This window comes from Pleurodeles waltl, chromosome 5, assembly GCF_031143425.1.
Source record: "Pleurodeles waltl isolate 20211129_DDA chromosome 5, aPleWal1.hap1.20221129, whole genome shotgun sequence".
NCBI classification, from domain to species: Eukaryota; Metazoa; Chordata; class Amphibia; order Caudata; family Salamandridae; genus Pleurodeles; species Pleurodeles waltl.
Genome location: NC_090444.1, coordinates 910195260 through 910212030, shown reverse-complemented (window position 1 = coordinate 910212030; position 16771 = coordinate 910195260). Strand labels below are relative to the sequence as shown.

The 16771-nt window shown below is 43.9% G+C and overlaps 1 protein-coding gene across 1 annotated transcript in view; it reads right to left on the bottom strand.

Moving 5' to 3' along the window:
• APMAP (adipocyte plasma membrane associated protein) overlaps positions 1–16771 on the bottom strand; it is a 215981-nt gene that overhangs the window by 95238 nt on the left and 103972 nt on the right. The window contains exon 5 of the mRNA XM_069235039.1: positions 12105–12221. Coding sequence (XP_069091140.1) covers positions 12105–12221 — 117 coding nt within the window. The remainder of the gene's footprint in view (positions 1–12104; positions 12222–16771) is intronic.

Sequence of the window (16771 nt, the reverse complement as noted above, 5' to 3'; positions counted from 1 at the left end):
GATATCCTGAAGCAATTCCTCTAAGGACCACTACAGCTCCTGCAGTGGCAAAGGCCCTCTTGGGAATCTTTTCCAGGGTGGGCTTCCCAAAATAGGTGGTATCAGACAGGGGAAGCAATTTCATGTCTGCTTACTTAAAGGCCATGTGGAAGGAGTGTGGTGTTATATACAAGTTCACCACACCCTATTATCCACAAACAAATGGACTGGTGGAGAGATTTAACAAAACTCTCAAAGGCATGATTATGGGACTCCCTGAAAAACTCCGCAGGAGATGGGATATCCTGTTACCTTGCCTCCTTTTTGCTTACAGGGAGGTACCCCAAAAGGGAGTGGGCTTCAGCCCCTTTGAACTCCTATTTGGACACCCTGTAAGAGGTCCTCTAACACTTGTTAAGGAGGGTTGGGAACAACCTTTAAAAGCTCCAAAGCAAGACATAGTGGACTATGTACTTGGCCTAAGATCTAGGATGGCTGAGTACATGAAAAAGGCCAGTAAAAACCTTCAGGCCAGCCAAGAGCTCCAAAAGCAATGGCATGGCCAGAAGGCTGTTTTGGTTCAGTACCAACCAGGGCAGAAAGTGTGGGTCTTGGAGCCTGTGGCCCCAAGAGCACTCCAAGACAAATGGAGTGGACCCCACATAATTGTTGAAAAGAAGGGTGAAGTCACCTACTTAGTTGACTTAGGCACTGCCAGGAGTCCCCTTAGGGTGCTCCATGTCAATCGCCTGAAACCCTACTATGACAGGGCTGATCTCACCCTGCTCATGGCAACAGACGAGGGACAGGAAGAAGAGCGTGACCCTCTCCTGGATCTCTTCTCTTCCACAAAACAAGATGCTCTAGTGGAAGGTGTAGTTTTGGCAGATTGTCTTACTGCTGAGCAGAAGGACCACTGCATAAATCTCCTGGGTCAGTTTTCTGAACTCTTCTCTACTGTGCCAGGCACCACTTCTTGGTGTGAGCACACTACAGATACTGGAGACAGCTTGCCTGTCAAAAGTAAGATCTATAGGCAGCCTGACCATGTCAGAGACTGCATAAAGCAAGAAGTGCAGAAAATGCTTGAACTGGGAGTGGTTGAGCACTCTGAAAGTCCATGGGCCTCTCCTATGGTACTTGTACCAAAACCTCATTCCAAAGATGGTAAGAAGGAAATGCGGTTTTGTGCAGACTATAGAGGTCTCAACCAGGTAACCAAAACTGATGCTCACCCTATACCCAGGGCAGATGAGCTAATAGATACACTGGCATCTGCCAAGTATCTAAGCACTTTTGATTTGACTGCAGGGTATTGGCAGATCAAGTTATCAGAAGATGCAAAAGCAGAAACTGCATTTTCAACCATTGGAGGCCATTACCAATTTACAGTAATGCCTTTTGGATTGAAAAATGCACCTGTCACTTTTCAGAGGTTGGTGAATACAGTCATGCAAGGGCTGGAAGCTTTTAGTGCAGCATATCTAGATGATATAGCTGTCTTTAGCTCCAGCTGGGATGATCACCTGGTCCACCTATGGAAAGTTTTGGAGGCCCTGCAAAAGGCAGGCCTCACTATCAAGGCTTCAAAGTGCCAGATAGGGCAGGGGAAGGTGGTTTATCTGGGACACCTGGTAGGTGGAGAACAGATTGCACCACTTCAGGGGAAAATCCAAACTATTATAGATTGGGTTCCCCTACAACTCAGACCTAGGTGAGAGCCTTCTTAGGCCTCACTGGGTATTACAGGAGGTTCATAAAGAACTATGGCTCCATTGCAGCCACTCTTAATGACCTCACCTCCAAGAAAATGCCTAAAAATGTATTGTGGACAGCTAGCTGTCAGAAAGCTTTTGAGGAGCTGAAGCAGGCCATGTGCTCTGCACCTGTCCTAAAAAGCCCCTGCTACTCCAAAAAATTCATTGTCCAAACTGATGCATCTGAATTAGGGGTAGGGGCAGTCTTATCACAACTTAATTCTGAGGGCCAGGATCAACCTGTTGCTTTTATCAGCAGGAGGTTGACCCCTAGAGAAAAGCGTTGGTCTGCCATAGAGAGGGAGGCCTTTGCTGCGGTCTGGGCACTGAAGAAGTTGAGGCCATACCTGTTTGGCACTCACTACATTGTTCAGACAGACCACAAACCTCTACTTTGGCTAAAACAAATGAAAGGTGAAAACCCTAAATTATTGAGGTGGTCCATATCCCTACAGGGAATGGATTATACAGTGGAACATAGACCTGGGAGTACCCACTCCAATGCAGATGGACTCTCCAGATATTTCCACTTAGACAATGAAGACTCATCAGGTCATGGCTAGTCTTATTGTCCTTCGTGTGGGGGGGAAGGGGGGTTTGTGTAGGATAGTACCATCTTGCCTGGCATGTTACCCCCATATTTCACTGTATATATGTTGTTTTAGTTGTATATGTCACTGGGACCCTGCCAGCCAGGGCCCCAGTGCTCATAAGTGTGCCCTGTATGTGTTACCTGTGTTATGACTAACTGTCTCACTGAGGCTCTGCTAATAAGAACCTCAGTGGCTATGATCTCTCATTTCTTTCCAAATTGTCACTAACAGGCTAGTGACCAATTTTACCAATTTACATTGGCATACTGGAACACCCTTATAATTCCCTAGTATATGGTACTGAGGTACCCAGGGTATTGGGGTTCCAGGAGATCCCTATGGGCTGCAGCATTTCTTTTGCCACCCATAGGGAGCTCTGACAATTCTTACACAGGCCTGCCACTGCAGCCTGAGTGAAATAACGTCCACGTTATTTCACAGCCATTTTACACTGCACTTAAGTAACATATAAGTCACCTATATGTCTAACCTTTACCTGGTAAAGGTTGGGTGCTAAGTTACTTAGTGTGTGGGCACCCTGGCACTAGCCAAGGTGCCCCCACATTGTTCAGGGCCAATTCCCCGGACTTTGTGAGTGCGGGGACACCATTACACGTGTGCACTACATATAGGTCACTACCTATGTGTAGCTTCACAATGGTAACTCTGAATATGGCCATGTAACATGTCTAAGATCATGGAATTGCCCCACCAATGCCATCCTGGTATTGGGGAGACAATCCCATGATTCCACGGGTCTCTAGCACAGACCCGGGTACTGCCAATCTGCCTTTCCCGGGGTTTCACTGCAGCTGCTGCTGCTGCCAACCCCTCAGACAGGTTTCTGCCCTCCTGGGGTCCAGCCAGGCTTGGCCCAGGAAGGCAGAACAAAGGACTTCCTCAGAGAGAGGGTGTTACACCCTCTCCCTTTGGAATAAGGTGTCAGGGCTGGGGAGGAGTAGCCTCCCCCAGCATCTGGAAATGCTTTGATGGGCACAGATGGTGCCCATCTCTGCATAAGCCAGTCTACACCGGTTCAGGGATCCCTCAGCCCTGCTCTGGCGCGAAACTGGACAAAGGAAAGGGGAGTGACCACTCCCCTGACCTGCACCTCCCCTGGGAGGTGCCCAGAATTCCTCCAGTGTGCTCCAGACCTCTGCCATCTTGGAAACAGAGGTGCTGCTGGCACACTGGACTGCTCTGAGTGGCCAGGGCCAGCAGGTGACGTCAGAGACTCCTTCCGATAGGCTCCTTCAGGTGTTGCTAGCCTATCCTCTCTCCTAAGTAGCCAAACCTCCTTTTCGGGCTATTTAGGGTCTCTGCTTTGGGGAATTCCTTAGATAACGAATGCAAGAGCTCATCAGAGTTCCTCTACATCTCTCTCTTCACCTTCTGCCAAGGAATCGACTGCTGACCGCGCTGGAAGCCTGCAAAACTGCAACAAAGTAGCGAAGACAACTACTGCGAACTGTAACGCTGATCCTGCCGCCTTCTTGACTGTTTTCCTGGTGGTGTATGCTGTGGGGGTAGTCTGCCTCCTCTCTGCACTAGAAGCTCCAAAGAAATCTCCCATGGGTCGACGGAATCTTCCCCCTGCAACCGCAGGCACCAAAGAACTGCATCACCGGTCCTCTGGGTCTCCTCTCTGCACGACGAGCGAGGTCCCTTGAACTCAGCAACTCTGTCCAAGTGACTCCCACAGTCCAGTGACTCTTCAGTCCAAGTTTGGTGGAGGTAAGTCCTTGCCTCCCCACGCCAGACTGCATTGCTGGGAACAGCGTGTTTTGCAGCTACTCCGGCTCCTGTGCACTCACCGAGGATTTCTTTGGTGCACAGCCAAGCCTGGGTCCCCGGCACTCTAACCTGCATTGCACGACCTCCTGAGTTGTCCTCCGGCGGCGTGGGACTCTCTTGTGCAACTTCGGGTGAGCACCGATTCACTCCACTTCGTAGTGCCTGTTCCGGCACTTCTGCGGGTGCTGCTTACTTCTGAGTGGGCTCCTTCTCTTGCTGGACGCCCCCTCTGTCCCCTCACGCAATTGGTGACATTCTGGTCCCTCCTGGGCCACAGCAGCATCCAAAAACCCTAACCGCGACCCTTGCAGCTAGCAAGGCTTGTTTGCGGTGTTTCTGCGGGAAAACACTTCTGCACGACTCTTCACGACGTGAGACATCCATCCTCCAAAGGGGACGTTTCTAGCCCTTGTTGTTCGTGCAGAATCCTCAGCTTCTACCATCCGGTGGCAGCTTCTTTGCATCCACAGCTGGCATTTCCTGGGCATCTGCCCACTCCCGACTTGATCGTGACTTTTGGACTTGGTCCCCTTGTTCCACAGGTACTCTCGTCTGGAAATCCATTGTTGTTGCATTGCTGGTGTTAGTCTTTCCTGCAGAATTCCCCTATCACGACTTCTGTGCACTTTGGGGAACTTAGGTGCACTTGGCACCCACTTTTCAGGGTCTTGGGGTGGGCTATTTTTCTAACCCTCACTGTTTCCTTACAGTCCCAGCGACCCTCTACGAGGTCACATAGGTTTGGGGTCCATTCGTGGTTCGCATTCCACTTCTAGAGTATATGGTTTGTGTTGCCCCTATCCCTATGTGCCCCCATTGCATTCTATTGTGACTAGACATTGTTTGCACTGTTTTCTATTGCTATTACTGCATATTTTGGTATTGTGTACATATATCTTGGGTAAATTTGCTATCCTCATACTGAGGGTACTCACGGAGATACTTTTGGCATATTGTCATAAAAATAAAGTACCTTTATTTTTTGTATATCTGTGTATTGTGTTTTCTTATGATATTGTGCATATGACACTGGTGGTACTGTAGGAGCTTCACTCGTCTCCTAGTTCAGCCTAAGCTGCTCTGCTAAGCTACCTTTTCTATCAGCCTAAGCTGCTAGACACCCCTCTACACTAATAAGGGATACCTGGGCCTGGTGCAAGGTGTAAGTACCCCTTGGTACTCACTACAAGCCAGTCCAGCCTCCTACAGTTACAAGACAAACTTTAACATCCTGGTCAAAATCATCATCTACAAAGTAATCATCATCAACATTGTCATTCTCAACCCCTATTTCTTCGGAAGAAAAGGCCTTACAAAGTCTAGCAAGACAGTCCGCTTGTACATTCCACACACCTGGTATATAAAATCCACTGTATACTCAAACTCTTGTAAGGCCACGACCTACTTACGAATTCGGTGAGAAACCAAGTCAATTCCCTTGTTCTTGAACACTTCCTTCAAAGGTTTGTGATCAGTGATGACTTCAAAGTTGCAACCCCACAAAAACTCTCAATTTTCTAACTGCCCAGAAAACACTTATTTTTCAATCACAGAATAATTGTATTCTGCTCCCTTCAAGCTTCTTGACAAAAATAAAATAGTTCTATTCACACCATTGGCTCTCTGCATTAGAACTGCACCAATACCCTTTGAACTGCATCACACATCAACATGATCTCATCTTTGGGGTCATAGCTACCTAGGTCAACTGCACTTCGTAAACTACATTCTATATCGTGAAACTCATTTGAACATTGATCACACCATGAAAATTCAATACCTTTCTTCAAAAGACTTCTCATGTACCTTGTTCTCTCTGCAAATTTGGTACAAATTTGTTATAGAATTCAGCCATCCCAAGAAATTTTACTAGCTCCTCCTTGTTTTCTGGAACTGGCATATTGATGATTGTGTCGACTAAAGCAGCTTTAGGACGAATCCCTCTTTCTGAGATTTCATGCCCCAAATATTCAATGGTGGAAGTGTTAAACTTGCATTTCCCAGATTTTAGAGTTAGACCTGAGTCTCTTAGTCTATGTAAGACCGTTTCCAATGTCTCGTTATGTTTAGTTAAATTAGCTCCATATACTAAGATGTCATCTTGGTATATCTTAATACCTTCCACTCCTCTTAATACTTTTTCAAGTGCTCTTTGAAAAACGGATGCTGCTGAGATTAAACCAAAAGGCATCCTGAGAAATTTAAAGGTGCCACATGGGGTAATAAAGGTTGTGAGATCTTGAGATGATGGATGTAATTTTATCTGATGGTATGCTGAGAAGAGATCAAGAGTTGAAAAATGCTTAGCACCATTAAGGGAGTACAACATGTCATTAATGTTGGGAAGTGGATGATGATCTACTACCACAGCTTTATTCAATTCTCTGAGATCCACACAGAGTCTTGCCTCTCCATTGGCCTTCTTTGCCATGACTACTGGGGCCACCCACTCAGATGCCTCTACCTCTTGAATTATACCACTAGAGAATAATTTGTCAATCTTCTCCTTTATTTTATGTTTGACAGTGAAAGGAACAGACCTTAATTTTGCCACTTTGGGTTGAGTTCCAGGCTTTAATCTAACCTCAAGTAAATAATCATTTAGACAACCAATTTTTTTACTGAAAACTTCAGGAAATTTGTTTATCCATACTTTCCCAGGTTCTTCCACCTGATTACCAGAAGGAGAATCCTTTAGGAGTACTGATGGAACTTCATTTGGGTCCAAGTAGACCCATAAATCACGATGGTGAAACCAGCTTATCAAGGAATCACCTTTTAGTGACACATACACTTTTGCCGGAGTAACACGTTCTTTAAACTTGATAGTACCCCAAAAGTACCCAAGTAGTCTGATTGGCACTCCTCCGTAACCTTTGGGACAGATATCGTGCTTCAACAACTTAAGTTTACCCTTTAAGTGCTGATCATTAAAACTTTTAGGAACTAGGGTTATTTTGGCTCCAGAGTCAAATAAAATTTTAACACTCTCCCCATTTACTAAAATTGTTTCCAGAGGACCACTCAAACATCCACTCGTACTTTGCAAAATATCAATTTCATTTACCAAATCCACTTTATCACTCGTGTCTTCACAATCCACTTCACTCACTTTCTTAGCACCCATTTTTGTCTTACAATATTTCCTAAATGTCCTCTCTTACCACAGCTTTTGCAAAATACTTTCCAAGCTGGACACTCCTTTATATTAGTCATGTGTCCCACAATGCAACACCTAAAACACTTTCCTGGAAATACTTTATCCCTTTAGATTAATTCCTCTCTTTAAAACGTTTGAGTTCTGTCTCACAATTTTGTACTGTTTTGACAGAAACCCCTTCCTCTGCATCATATTCGGTTGTTACTACTTTATGGTTCTTCAAAACCTCAACACAATTCTTAGAGTGTTCACATGCTTTTGCAATAGTGAGTACTTCATCTAACGATGGGTTGTCCTTTTGCCACATGTTCTCTCTGGCCTTTTCTAACGAGCATCCCAACATGAATTGGTCTCTTAGGCGTTCTTCATAAGAAGCACCAAAAGAACAGGTAGTAGCAAGACCACGCAACGCAGTAATGTATTGTTCAATTGTTTCACCTTGTCGTTGTATTCTTTTCCCAAATTGATAGCGCTCCAAAACTGTGCAAACTTTGGATAAATAATGCAAATCCAGTTTTTTACATTTTTATACATCTCTCATATTCATTGAGGCCAGCAGCGTCATTGACCGACAAATCAGGTAAGTTTACAAATATTTCTTGTCCCTCAGTGCCTAGACAGTGCATTAATAAAGATGTCTTCCTTTCCACACTGAGAGAAGTACCACAGACCTTAGCATAATTCGTAAATACCTTTTTCCACTTTTGCCATTTAATAGGGGGCTCACCGGGAGGTACTAAGAAAAAAGGGTCTGCCGGTACATTTTGCATGCTGAAGTTGAATGTTATGTAATGTAATTCACTCTAAACAAATTTTGAACAAGAAGTCAATGTATTTCAATACGCCAGTAGAGTTTCAATATGTTGAATACATAGTATTTGCACACCACAGTTTATTCAATATAGTGAAAATTGGTGGGTAAGACTCCTAAATGTTTGATCCACCCCAAAGTGTGCACGTCACGTTGCGCTCTGGTGCACACTGTGATCTATTCACTGCAGCGACAACGTGTGAGTTTGTTTCATGGATCTGAGATATGCTCCAAGGTGTGCACGTCACCGTGATGTACAAGGTGTGCACATCACCGTAGTGTGTGAAGGAAACAAAAAAAATAAGTGCGCACACTCCCTTATTTGTACAGGCTTCTCGAAGTCCTTCCGTGGTTACAGACGCTTGCGAAGCTCCACCTTCTCTGGAACAAACAATACATTGAGAACGTGTCCGTGTGTGCGGCTTAGCGTCCTTGGTTACTATAGTAACATTGGACGAGTGCGACTCAGGAAAGTATGCAAATAGAAGTTCTTTACTTCGCATGCGTGCGAGTTAGCATCTTTCGTTGTTATGGCAGTATACGAAGACGCGCTTCGCGTGCGTGCTGCTTAGCGTCTTTCGTTGCTATGGAAGTATGGAAAGACGCTGTGCGCACGTGCGACTCTTTGAATTGTTTACGTCTCGCAACTGAGAAGGAGCAAATACGACAAGCAAGCTAAATATATCTCCTGCTCGATCCCCGATCCAGGCCCCCAAATCGCATACACGGGCCAAGTGCTGAAGATAGAAGCGGCAACTTGCCTGATCGAAAAAGGCTGCCTGAACGAGCAGTGCTGGGATTTCCCCCGCCTTCAGCGTCGATGTGAAACTGGAACAGAGATCAGGAACAGCATGGAAGGCAGCGTCCAGTTGAGGCTTCTGATCTGTAAGACCCTCGTCGCCAAAATGAAGTAACTGATGAGCAGTCTCTTCTTGTGTAGTATAATAAGCCTGATTTATTGAAGAATGAGTACGTCTAGAAGTCTCATCCTGTCAGCAAGACGTTCAAAGCCAAGTGCTCCTCAAGGAACCTCCCTTGATCCCTTGCATTCTATATTCCAAGAACTGTCTTGCTCACAAGCATGAGTGGCTCCTATAGTACCAGAACATCTGAATAGTAAATAGCAACAGAGCAACTTAATAACAAATGATTACATAAGTATATGTACAATACCATAAGATCCCTAAGGGGTGAACTTGCTCTCATGTGTAGACCAAGAAGTGGATTCAAAAGGACAATTTGCTGGTCTCCTTTTAAGCTACAGGTACACAATGGCGGCAAGAATCCCATTTCCCTGACCAGCCCAGCTGATTAGTTCCAACTGGATCTGCCCTGCATCCAGCTGGTGGCTTCTCCCTGACTGAGTACTAACCCCAAAGAGGTGTCCATAAGGTTCTGGGTCCCTTATATAAGTGTCTGAGCATACTCTTCCTGCCCAAACTGCAAAGGCTGTGAGTAAAACCTTTTACAAATTTTTTCTCTGAAGAACCGTCAGGGGACTGGGCCGTCATCGAGCCAAATCTGTTGAATCGCCAGTCGGATTAAACTTGCTGGTCTCCCCCACTGAAAGAGATATAACTAATACTGAATGAAGAGGGCTTTACCAAGAGCAACACTGAGCCAAAGCCAATTGATGTTGAGACTGTCTTGGGCACTGGAGCCGGACTTCGTTGGCTCGTAGCTTTCTGGCCCTCTTCAATGACCGCACCGGGACCTTGCTCTTCAGCAACTCTCCATCATCCAAGCCTGACTCAGATACAGCTTTCAATTCACCCTGCCAGCAACTCATCAACAACAACCTTTGCTCCAGAACTTTTTCTTTTTAAGGGCAAAGGTAACTCTTTGACCAGGACCTTGTGTTTGACTTGTGCTCTAATGCGGTCAGTCTCTAACCATACCCCTTTCCTCATCCAGTGCAACCAGTTGCTCATGGTTGGCCCTTTGTACTTCTTGGTGTTAAATTTAATTCAAACTTTTAAAATCCATACACACGGTTACCATTACTGGACTTTAGTCGTTTTGGTGTCATTTTGTTCATTAAAGTATTCTCTATTTTTATAAAATAGAGTTGAAATTTTGTTGTTCTGGGGATTCAACTAATGTGGTACTCCTAAATGCTATACACGTTTTCTTAAATTAAGCCTGCCTGCTCTGTACCATAGCTAACAGGCGATGGACCAAGGTTTAAATTACTGACATCTCTACTGGAACTAACACGGATACTGCCATTATTACTTGTGGTTGACAACCATCCATCCCAAATAATTATCCACTTTCTCACAACTCTACTCTGCCGACTTCCTAAAACTGTCATATATTTAGCATTTCTTTTCTCTACCATCACTACAATCTTATCCCAAATCACCATCAAATCATGCATCTGTATTTATATCTGTGTTCACGAGTTCCTCTGGTGCTAAAAGCTCATGGGTATCGAAGTACTAAGATCACTTCAGACGATGGTGAGGACACTAGTTGAAAAGCATAGGAAGGAAAATGCTTATGTTGGTTTTGGCAAAAATGTATGATGCTCTGTTTGGGACGCTACATGTATAAGCAAAGGAGTGCATTTCCTTGGTTATTCATAGAAGCTATAACAAGGAATGCTTTTTTCTGAAGCACATGTTCTCCAACCCATGGCCTTTAAGCACTTTAGGGAGATGAACAGTTGATCAGGTTTTGACAATTCCACTTAAATTGTTCAAGTACCATTCACAGAAGTAGGGTGCAAGGACACCCTGTCAGAAGCGGTAGTAGGCACATGAAGATGTTTAGCCAAATGTGAGTGACAAATAGAGTATAACACTTATATGCTTGCACAAAGGACTCACAGAATCAAGAACGGGTCAGTGACAAGGCATCACACGAAGCAGTGACGCTGAAAGGAGGAGCCATGGGCCATATCATGATTATATCTCAGGCATTTACCGTGCCCAACCAGAAACATCACTTTTGCAGATCAACCTCAGGTAGAGTGGAGCAAAACTTAGTTCTAGAACTGCTGCTCGGACGAACCTGGATGCAGTGTTGCAAGTGATATCTGGCTTTCCCCATTGAGTAGACTCATCAGCCCAAACAAACAAAACTGCCCAAACAGCTTTCACCCATTTCCAAAAATCCCTGAAATTAATAAAATCAGTGTTGGCTGAGTCTTAAGGGAAGAAAAAACTGGTAGAGGAGTTGGGGCATCAGAAGAACAAATGACTGAATAATGAATGTTGTGTCACAATTTTTTAAATACAAGAATTATTGTGAGTAAAATTTTTGCCCAATACAAAGCAAATTATGTAATTATGGTAATTATTCCAGCTTAGGCACATGCTCCCTTACGACTGATGAACGACAAACGACAAACGACAAACGCTTCTATTAAAAAAAGGCATAAGTAATCCTAATCCGGTCAGTTTTTGATAGCACTGCTCATGTTTATTTAATAAGAGATGCACTGGAAGATGATGTCTTGTTCACTCTATATCAAAGTTCCTAACCACAGCCATGACCAATATTTTTTTAATAGATTTGGTTTAGGCCCGGCATTGATCAATAAAGACAATGAAAGTTATGTTCCAAGGGGGACAACTAACTTTCTGAGACGTATTGGTCTGAAAAGTAAGAGTTGTAAACTGCAACAATACATCATCAAAAATATTATGGTCTGGTCCAGAGCCTTTGTTGAAGGCTTTTAAAGGCTATTTAAACTTTCCTATTACTACTAGGGGAAATAAACCTCTGTAACGAGCCTCAAAAGGAGTGCTTGAGAAAAAGGATATTTCTTATTGGTCCATATATAAATGCATTCAAAGAAATTACATACATGTTTATGTGAGAATAACTTAATACAGGCACTATAATCATTCACTGGAACAACATTGGGTTTTGACTGAACAAAAACACTTTCCAAATGTTTATTTCCTATGGATTTACCTGTAAATGCAGCCAGCCATGTACACTTTTATTTTAAATGCTCAGATATTGAAAATCTTAAATTGAGAAGTAGGGTTGAACATCACCTGTAACTGGGTTGACTTCAAATATTCCCTGGTAAGCATCTGCAACAAAAAGGGTACCATTTGGGCCGACTCTGATGCCCAGAGGCCTTCCGCAGGTATGTTCGAATTCTCGTGTTCCTGGTGACAAAATAGGGATATATTTAACATACGTAAAAAAAATCATCAACTGACAGATTCCACATACCTTAACTGAAGCTCATGTAAACACATCAATAAGTTCTGGATGAAACATAAATCGATTTCTAACTGCCACTTTAGTTATGAAAATTAATATAGCATTTGGTCACAAACATAGAAACAGAGCTTTTGAGTACGGGAAATGCAATTCAAAGCAAGCACAGGAAAAGTAAGTAAACAGTTCTTCCGATTATCTTTTCATGCAAAGAGCAGAACACAAAACTAGCCTACATAAATGTTTGTTTCAAATTGTTAGACCGGTCAGCCAACGTTTTGCCTTACTCCTCCATTTCCCTAATCTAATTTTTGCTGGCCTTAGAACTCCACACTTTACCACTGTTTACCAGTGTTAACATGCATGTGCTCACTCCTTAAAACATGGTAATATTGGCTTTTTCCCAATTGGCATATTACATTTATTTGTAAGTCCCTAGTAACGCAATACTTCATGTACTCAGGGCCTGTGAATTAAATGCTACTAGTGGGCTTGCAGCACTGACTGTGCCACACACTTAAGTAACCCTTTATATCAGGCCTGCCATTGCAGAGCCTGTGTGACCACTTTTAAACAGTAATTTCGACTTGGCAAAATAAACCTTTTGCCAGGCTCAACATGTAAGTCACCTGTAGGGTACGCCTTGGACAGCCCAGAGGGCAGGCTGCAATGTATTTTAAAAGCAGGTCATGTACTTTTAAGTTTCACGTGTCCTGGTAGTGAAAACACCTCAAATTCATTTTTCACTAGTGCAAGTTTCATCTCTCCTATAAGATAGCATTGTAATTGCCTTATTACATTGTTAGAAGTGTAATTTCCAAATGTAAGAGATAACTAGTTCATGTTTGGTGTCTCTATAATCACAATTTAAAATTCTATCTTCCTAACTTCCTGAATCCTAAAATTATAACTTATGGTAAAGTTAGATTTTAAATTTCAATTCTTAAAATGCCACTTTTAGAAGGTTGGCATTTTCCTGCCTTATCCATCTAGTGCTGGTAGCCTGTCTCAGGTCACATGACTGGGTGTAACTGACAGCTGGGATTTGTGTATGCCTCCTAGACAGCCACACTAGGTGTGTCTGGATGGGCCACCACTGGCAGGATGGAAGGAAGGAAAGAGCTGGGCATAGCCTCACTTACACCTGAATAGGCTGTGCCCTGCCTCTACACAAAGGGCTGCCTACCCCTGTAAGTGATCTGGAGACAAGGAAAGGGAGGCAGGATGCTTGGGGACTTCAAAGGAAAATCTCCAGAAGCTTCACTGTCACTTCAAAGGCACAATTGGTTATAAATACTATGCTTACACACCACCACTTCAGAGGGTCAGCTGACCACCATATCTGGGTTTGCTTTTAAATAAAGCAGTCTTTTTTTTTTTTTTTTTAAAGCCAGACCGTTTTACTTAACCCTATCAGTGTGTGTGTTGGCTAATGGCGTGAGTCCCGACTTGTGGCTGACGCCAGGAAGTGATTTTTTTTTTTTAAATCCCTTTGGGAGATGCAGAAGAGCTTCTGCGTCTCCCTCCACCCACCCCTCCCGCCCATCTGTGACATCAGTGTGCCACAAGGCACGCTGACATCACAGTTTTCCCCACTGGAGGAGCAGGTAAGCTTCCTCTCTCCACTCCGGTGGGGGAAAAAAAGGCCAAAACGGCCTCCTCAGATGCCAGGGAGGCATCAATGTGAGTGGAGAGTCTCCACTTTCCATCAATGCCTTTCTGGCACCATACAATCCACGGCCAGGAAACAGCACTAGACCCCAGGATTGCTTTGGAGGAGAATGGGGGAGGGGGGCTATATTAAAAATAAAAAAAGTAAGGTTCCCAAATATATATATATTGCATCACGAATGGATCACCCCCAGGGTCAACAGATGACCTCATGTAAGGACTACCATTGTGTGATCCATTCCTGTCACAGGCACTAGGCCTACCTACACAAGTGAGGTACCATTTTTATCAGGAGACTTGGGGGAATGCTGGGTGGAAGGAAGTTTGTGGCTCCCCAATGATTCCAGAACTTTCCATCACCGAAATGTGAGGAAAAAGTGTTTTAGCCACATTTGAGGTTTGCAAAGGATTCAGGGTGACAAAATCTGATGACAGCCCCACAAGGCACCCTATCCTAGACTCCCCTAGGTGTCTAGTTTACAAAGATGTATAGGTTTGGTAGGTTTCCCTAGGTGCTGGCTGAGCTAGAGTCCAAAATCCACAGCTAGGCACTTTGCAAAAAACACGTTCATTTTCATTCAAAAAATGTAATGTGTCCATGTTGTGTTTTGGGGCATTTCCTGATTCGGGCACTAGGCTTACCCACACAAGTGAGGTACCATTTTTATCTGGAAACGTGGAGGAACGCAGAATAGAAGAATAAGTGTTACTGCCAATTGTCTTTCCCTGCATTTTTGCCTTCCAAATGTAAGACAGTGTGTAAGAAAGAAGTCATTTTGAGAAATGCCCCGTAATTCACATGCTAGTATGGGGACCCGCCCCCAATTCAGAGATGTGCAATTAACCACTACTTCTAAACTCCTTATCTTGTGCCCATTTAAAAAAATACATAGGTTTCCTTGATACCTATTTTTCACTCACTATATTTTACCAAATGAATCCTTGTATACAATGAAAACCCATTGCAAGGTGCAGCTCATTTATTGGCTCTGGGTACCTTGGGTTCTTGATGAACCTATAAGCTCTATAGATCCCCGCAACCAGAAAGGTCCAGCAGACGTTACAGTATATTGCTTTCAAAAATCTGCTATAGCTGGAAAAAGTTACAGAAGAAAATGCAGACAGAAATGGCTGTATCTTCCCAACTAAATTTCAATATTTGTTATTTCAACTGTTACTTTCTGTACGAAAACCTTGAAGGAGCTACACAAATGACCCCTTGCTGAATTCAGAATTATTTTAGCTGTTGGGGATCCACCATTGGTTTCACATCCATTTCTGTCACTAACTAGAAGGAGGCTGAAAGCACAAAAAATAGTAAAAATAGGGTATACCCTGGTAAAATGCCAAAACTGTGTTGACAAATTTGGTTTTGGGATTCAAGTCCACCTATTCCTGAAAGATGGTGATTTTATCACCGCAAACCCTTTGTTGACCCCATTTGAAGGGAAAAAAGGAGATGCTTTCTTCTGCAGCACCTCAATTACTTTAAATTGTTGAATTTAAGTTTCCAATAAATGTGATATATTACCCACAAACCTCATCGGTACAGAAAGTTCTTTATGGTACAACCACTGTAGTGGAGGTTAATTCATATCCTTCCCCCATAGGGACCAAAACATTTTTTGATATATTATTCACTTACCCAGGTCCCAGGGTACTGGGTTGCCCCATTTTTTCAAAGCTATTTTAGAAATAGGCAGCCATTGCAGCGAGGGGTAATCTTATAGATGTGAATGCTAACTCAGCCTTTTGTAAGTGAAGAGAGAAGCACACAATATCTTGTACAGTGACTTTGACGGGGTTGATTTGTTTTGAGTGTCAGCAGCAGACAAAATGTTTCCACTTTGCTGCATAGCAAACTCTAGTGGTAGGTCTACGGGCTTCTTTAAGAATGCCCATACATTATGGTTGTAGATTAAGGTACCAAACTGTATGACCTCAGAAGCCAAATTGCTAGGTTTAGAGTTTTGGGATCTGGGTGCCTGACTTCTCCATGGTTCTGAGAGAGAAAGTCTGGCCTGTTGAGTAGCTTCTAGTGGGAAACTACGGAGAGGTCCAATAGTGTTGTAAACCAGGGTTGACGAGCCCAGATGAGAGCAACGAGGATCATTGTGAGAGACTTTTGCCTGAGCTTCCGAACCAAAAACGGAAGGAGAGGAAGAGGAGGAAAAGCATAGGAAAATATCCCTGACCAACTCATCCACAGTGCGTTGCCCTTGGATAGTGGGTGTGGTAACGTGGAAGCGAAGTTTAGGCATTTTGCGTTTTCAGGGGTTGCGAAAAGGTCTATTTGAAGGAACCCCCCCCATCTGTGGAATCATGGAAGTGGGACTTGCGGGTGGGTTGAGTTCCCATTCATGGACCTGTTATTCCATGATGCTTAGGACGTCTGGAAAGTCGTGGTCCATGCCTTGGAGATACTCTGCTATCAGGTGAATGTTGTGACGCAAAGCCCATTTCCATATGGTCTGTGACAGCTGGGAAAGTTGCAAAGACAGCGTCCCCCGTGCTTTTGTAAATAATAAATATCCGTCATATTGTCCACCCAGGCTAGAACAACCTTGTGGACGAGGTGAGGAAGGAAGGTTTTCAAGACTAGGTGAACAGCTTGAAGAAGTTGATATGGTGAACCCGGTCCTTGGCGTCCGATGTGTACCCTGTATTGTGAGATCTGTCAGGTGTGCACCCCATCTTATGAGTGTGGCGCCACTGTGAGAGTTATGCGGGAAACCGGGTCCAGAAGATGCTGCCCCGTCAATATGTTGTTGGGATTCCACCACTGCAGAGAGTGATAAGTTTGACAGTCTACCAACACTAGACC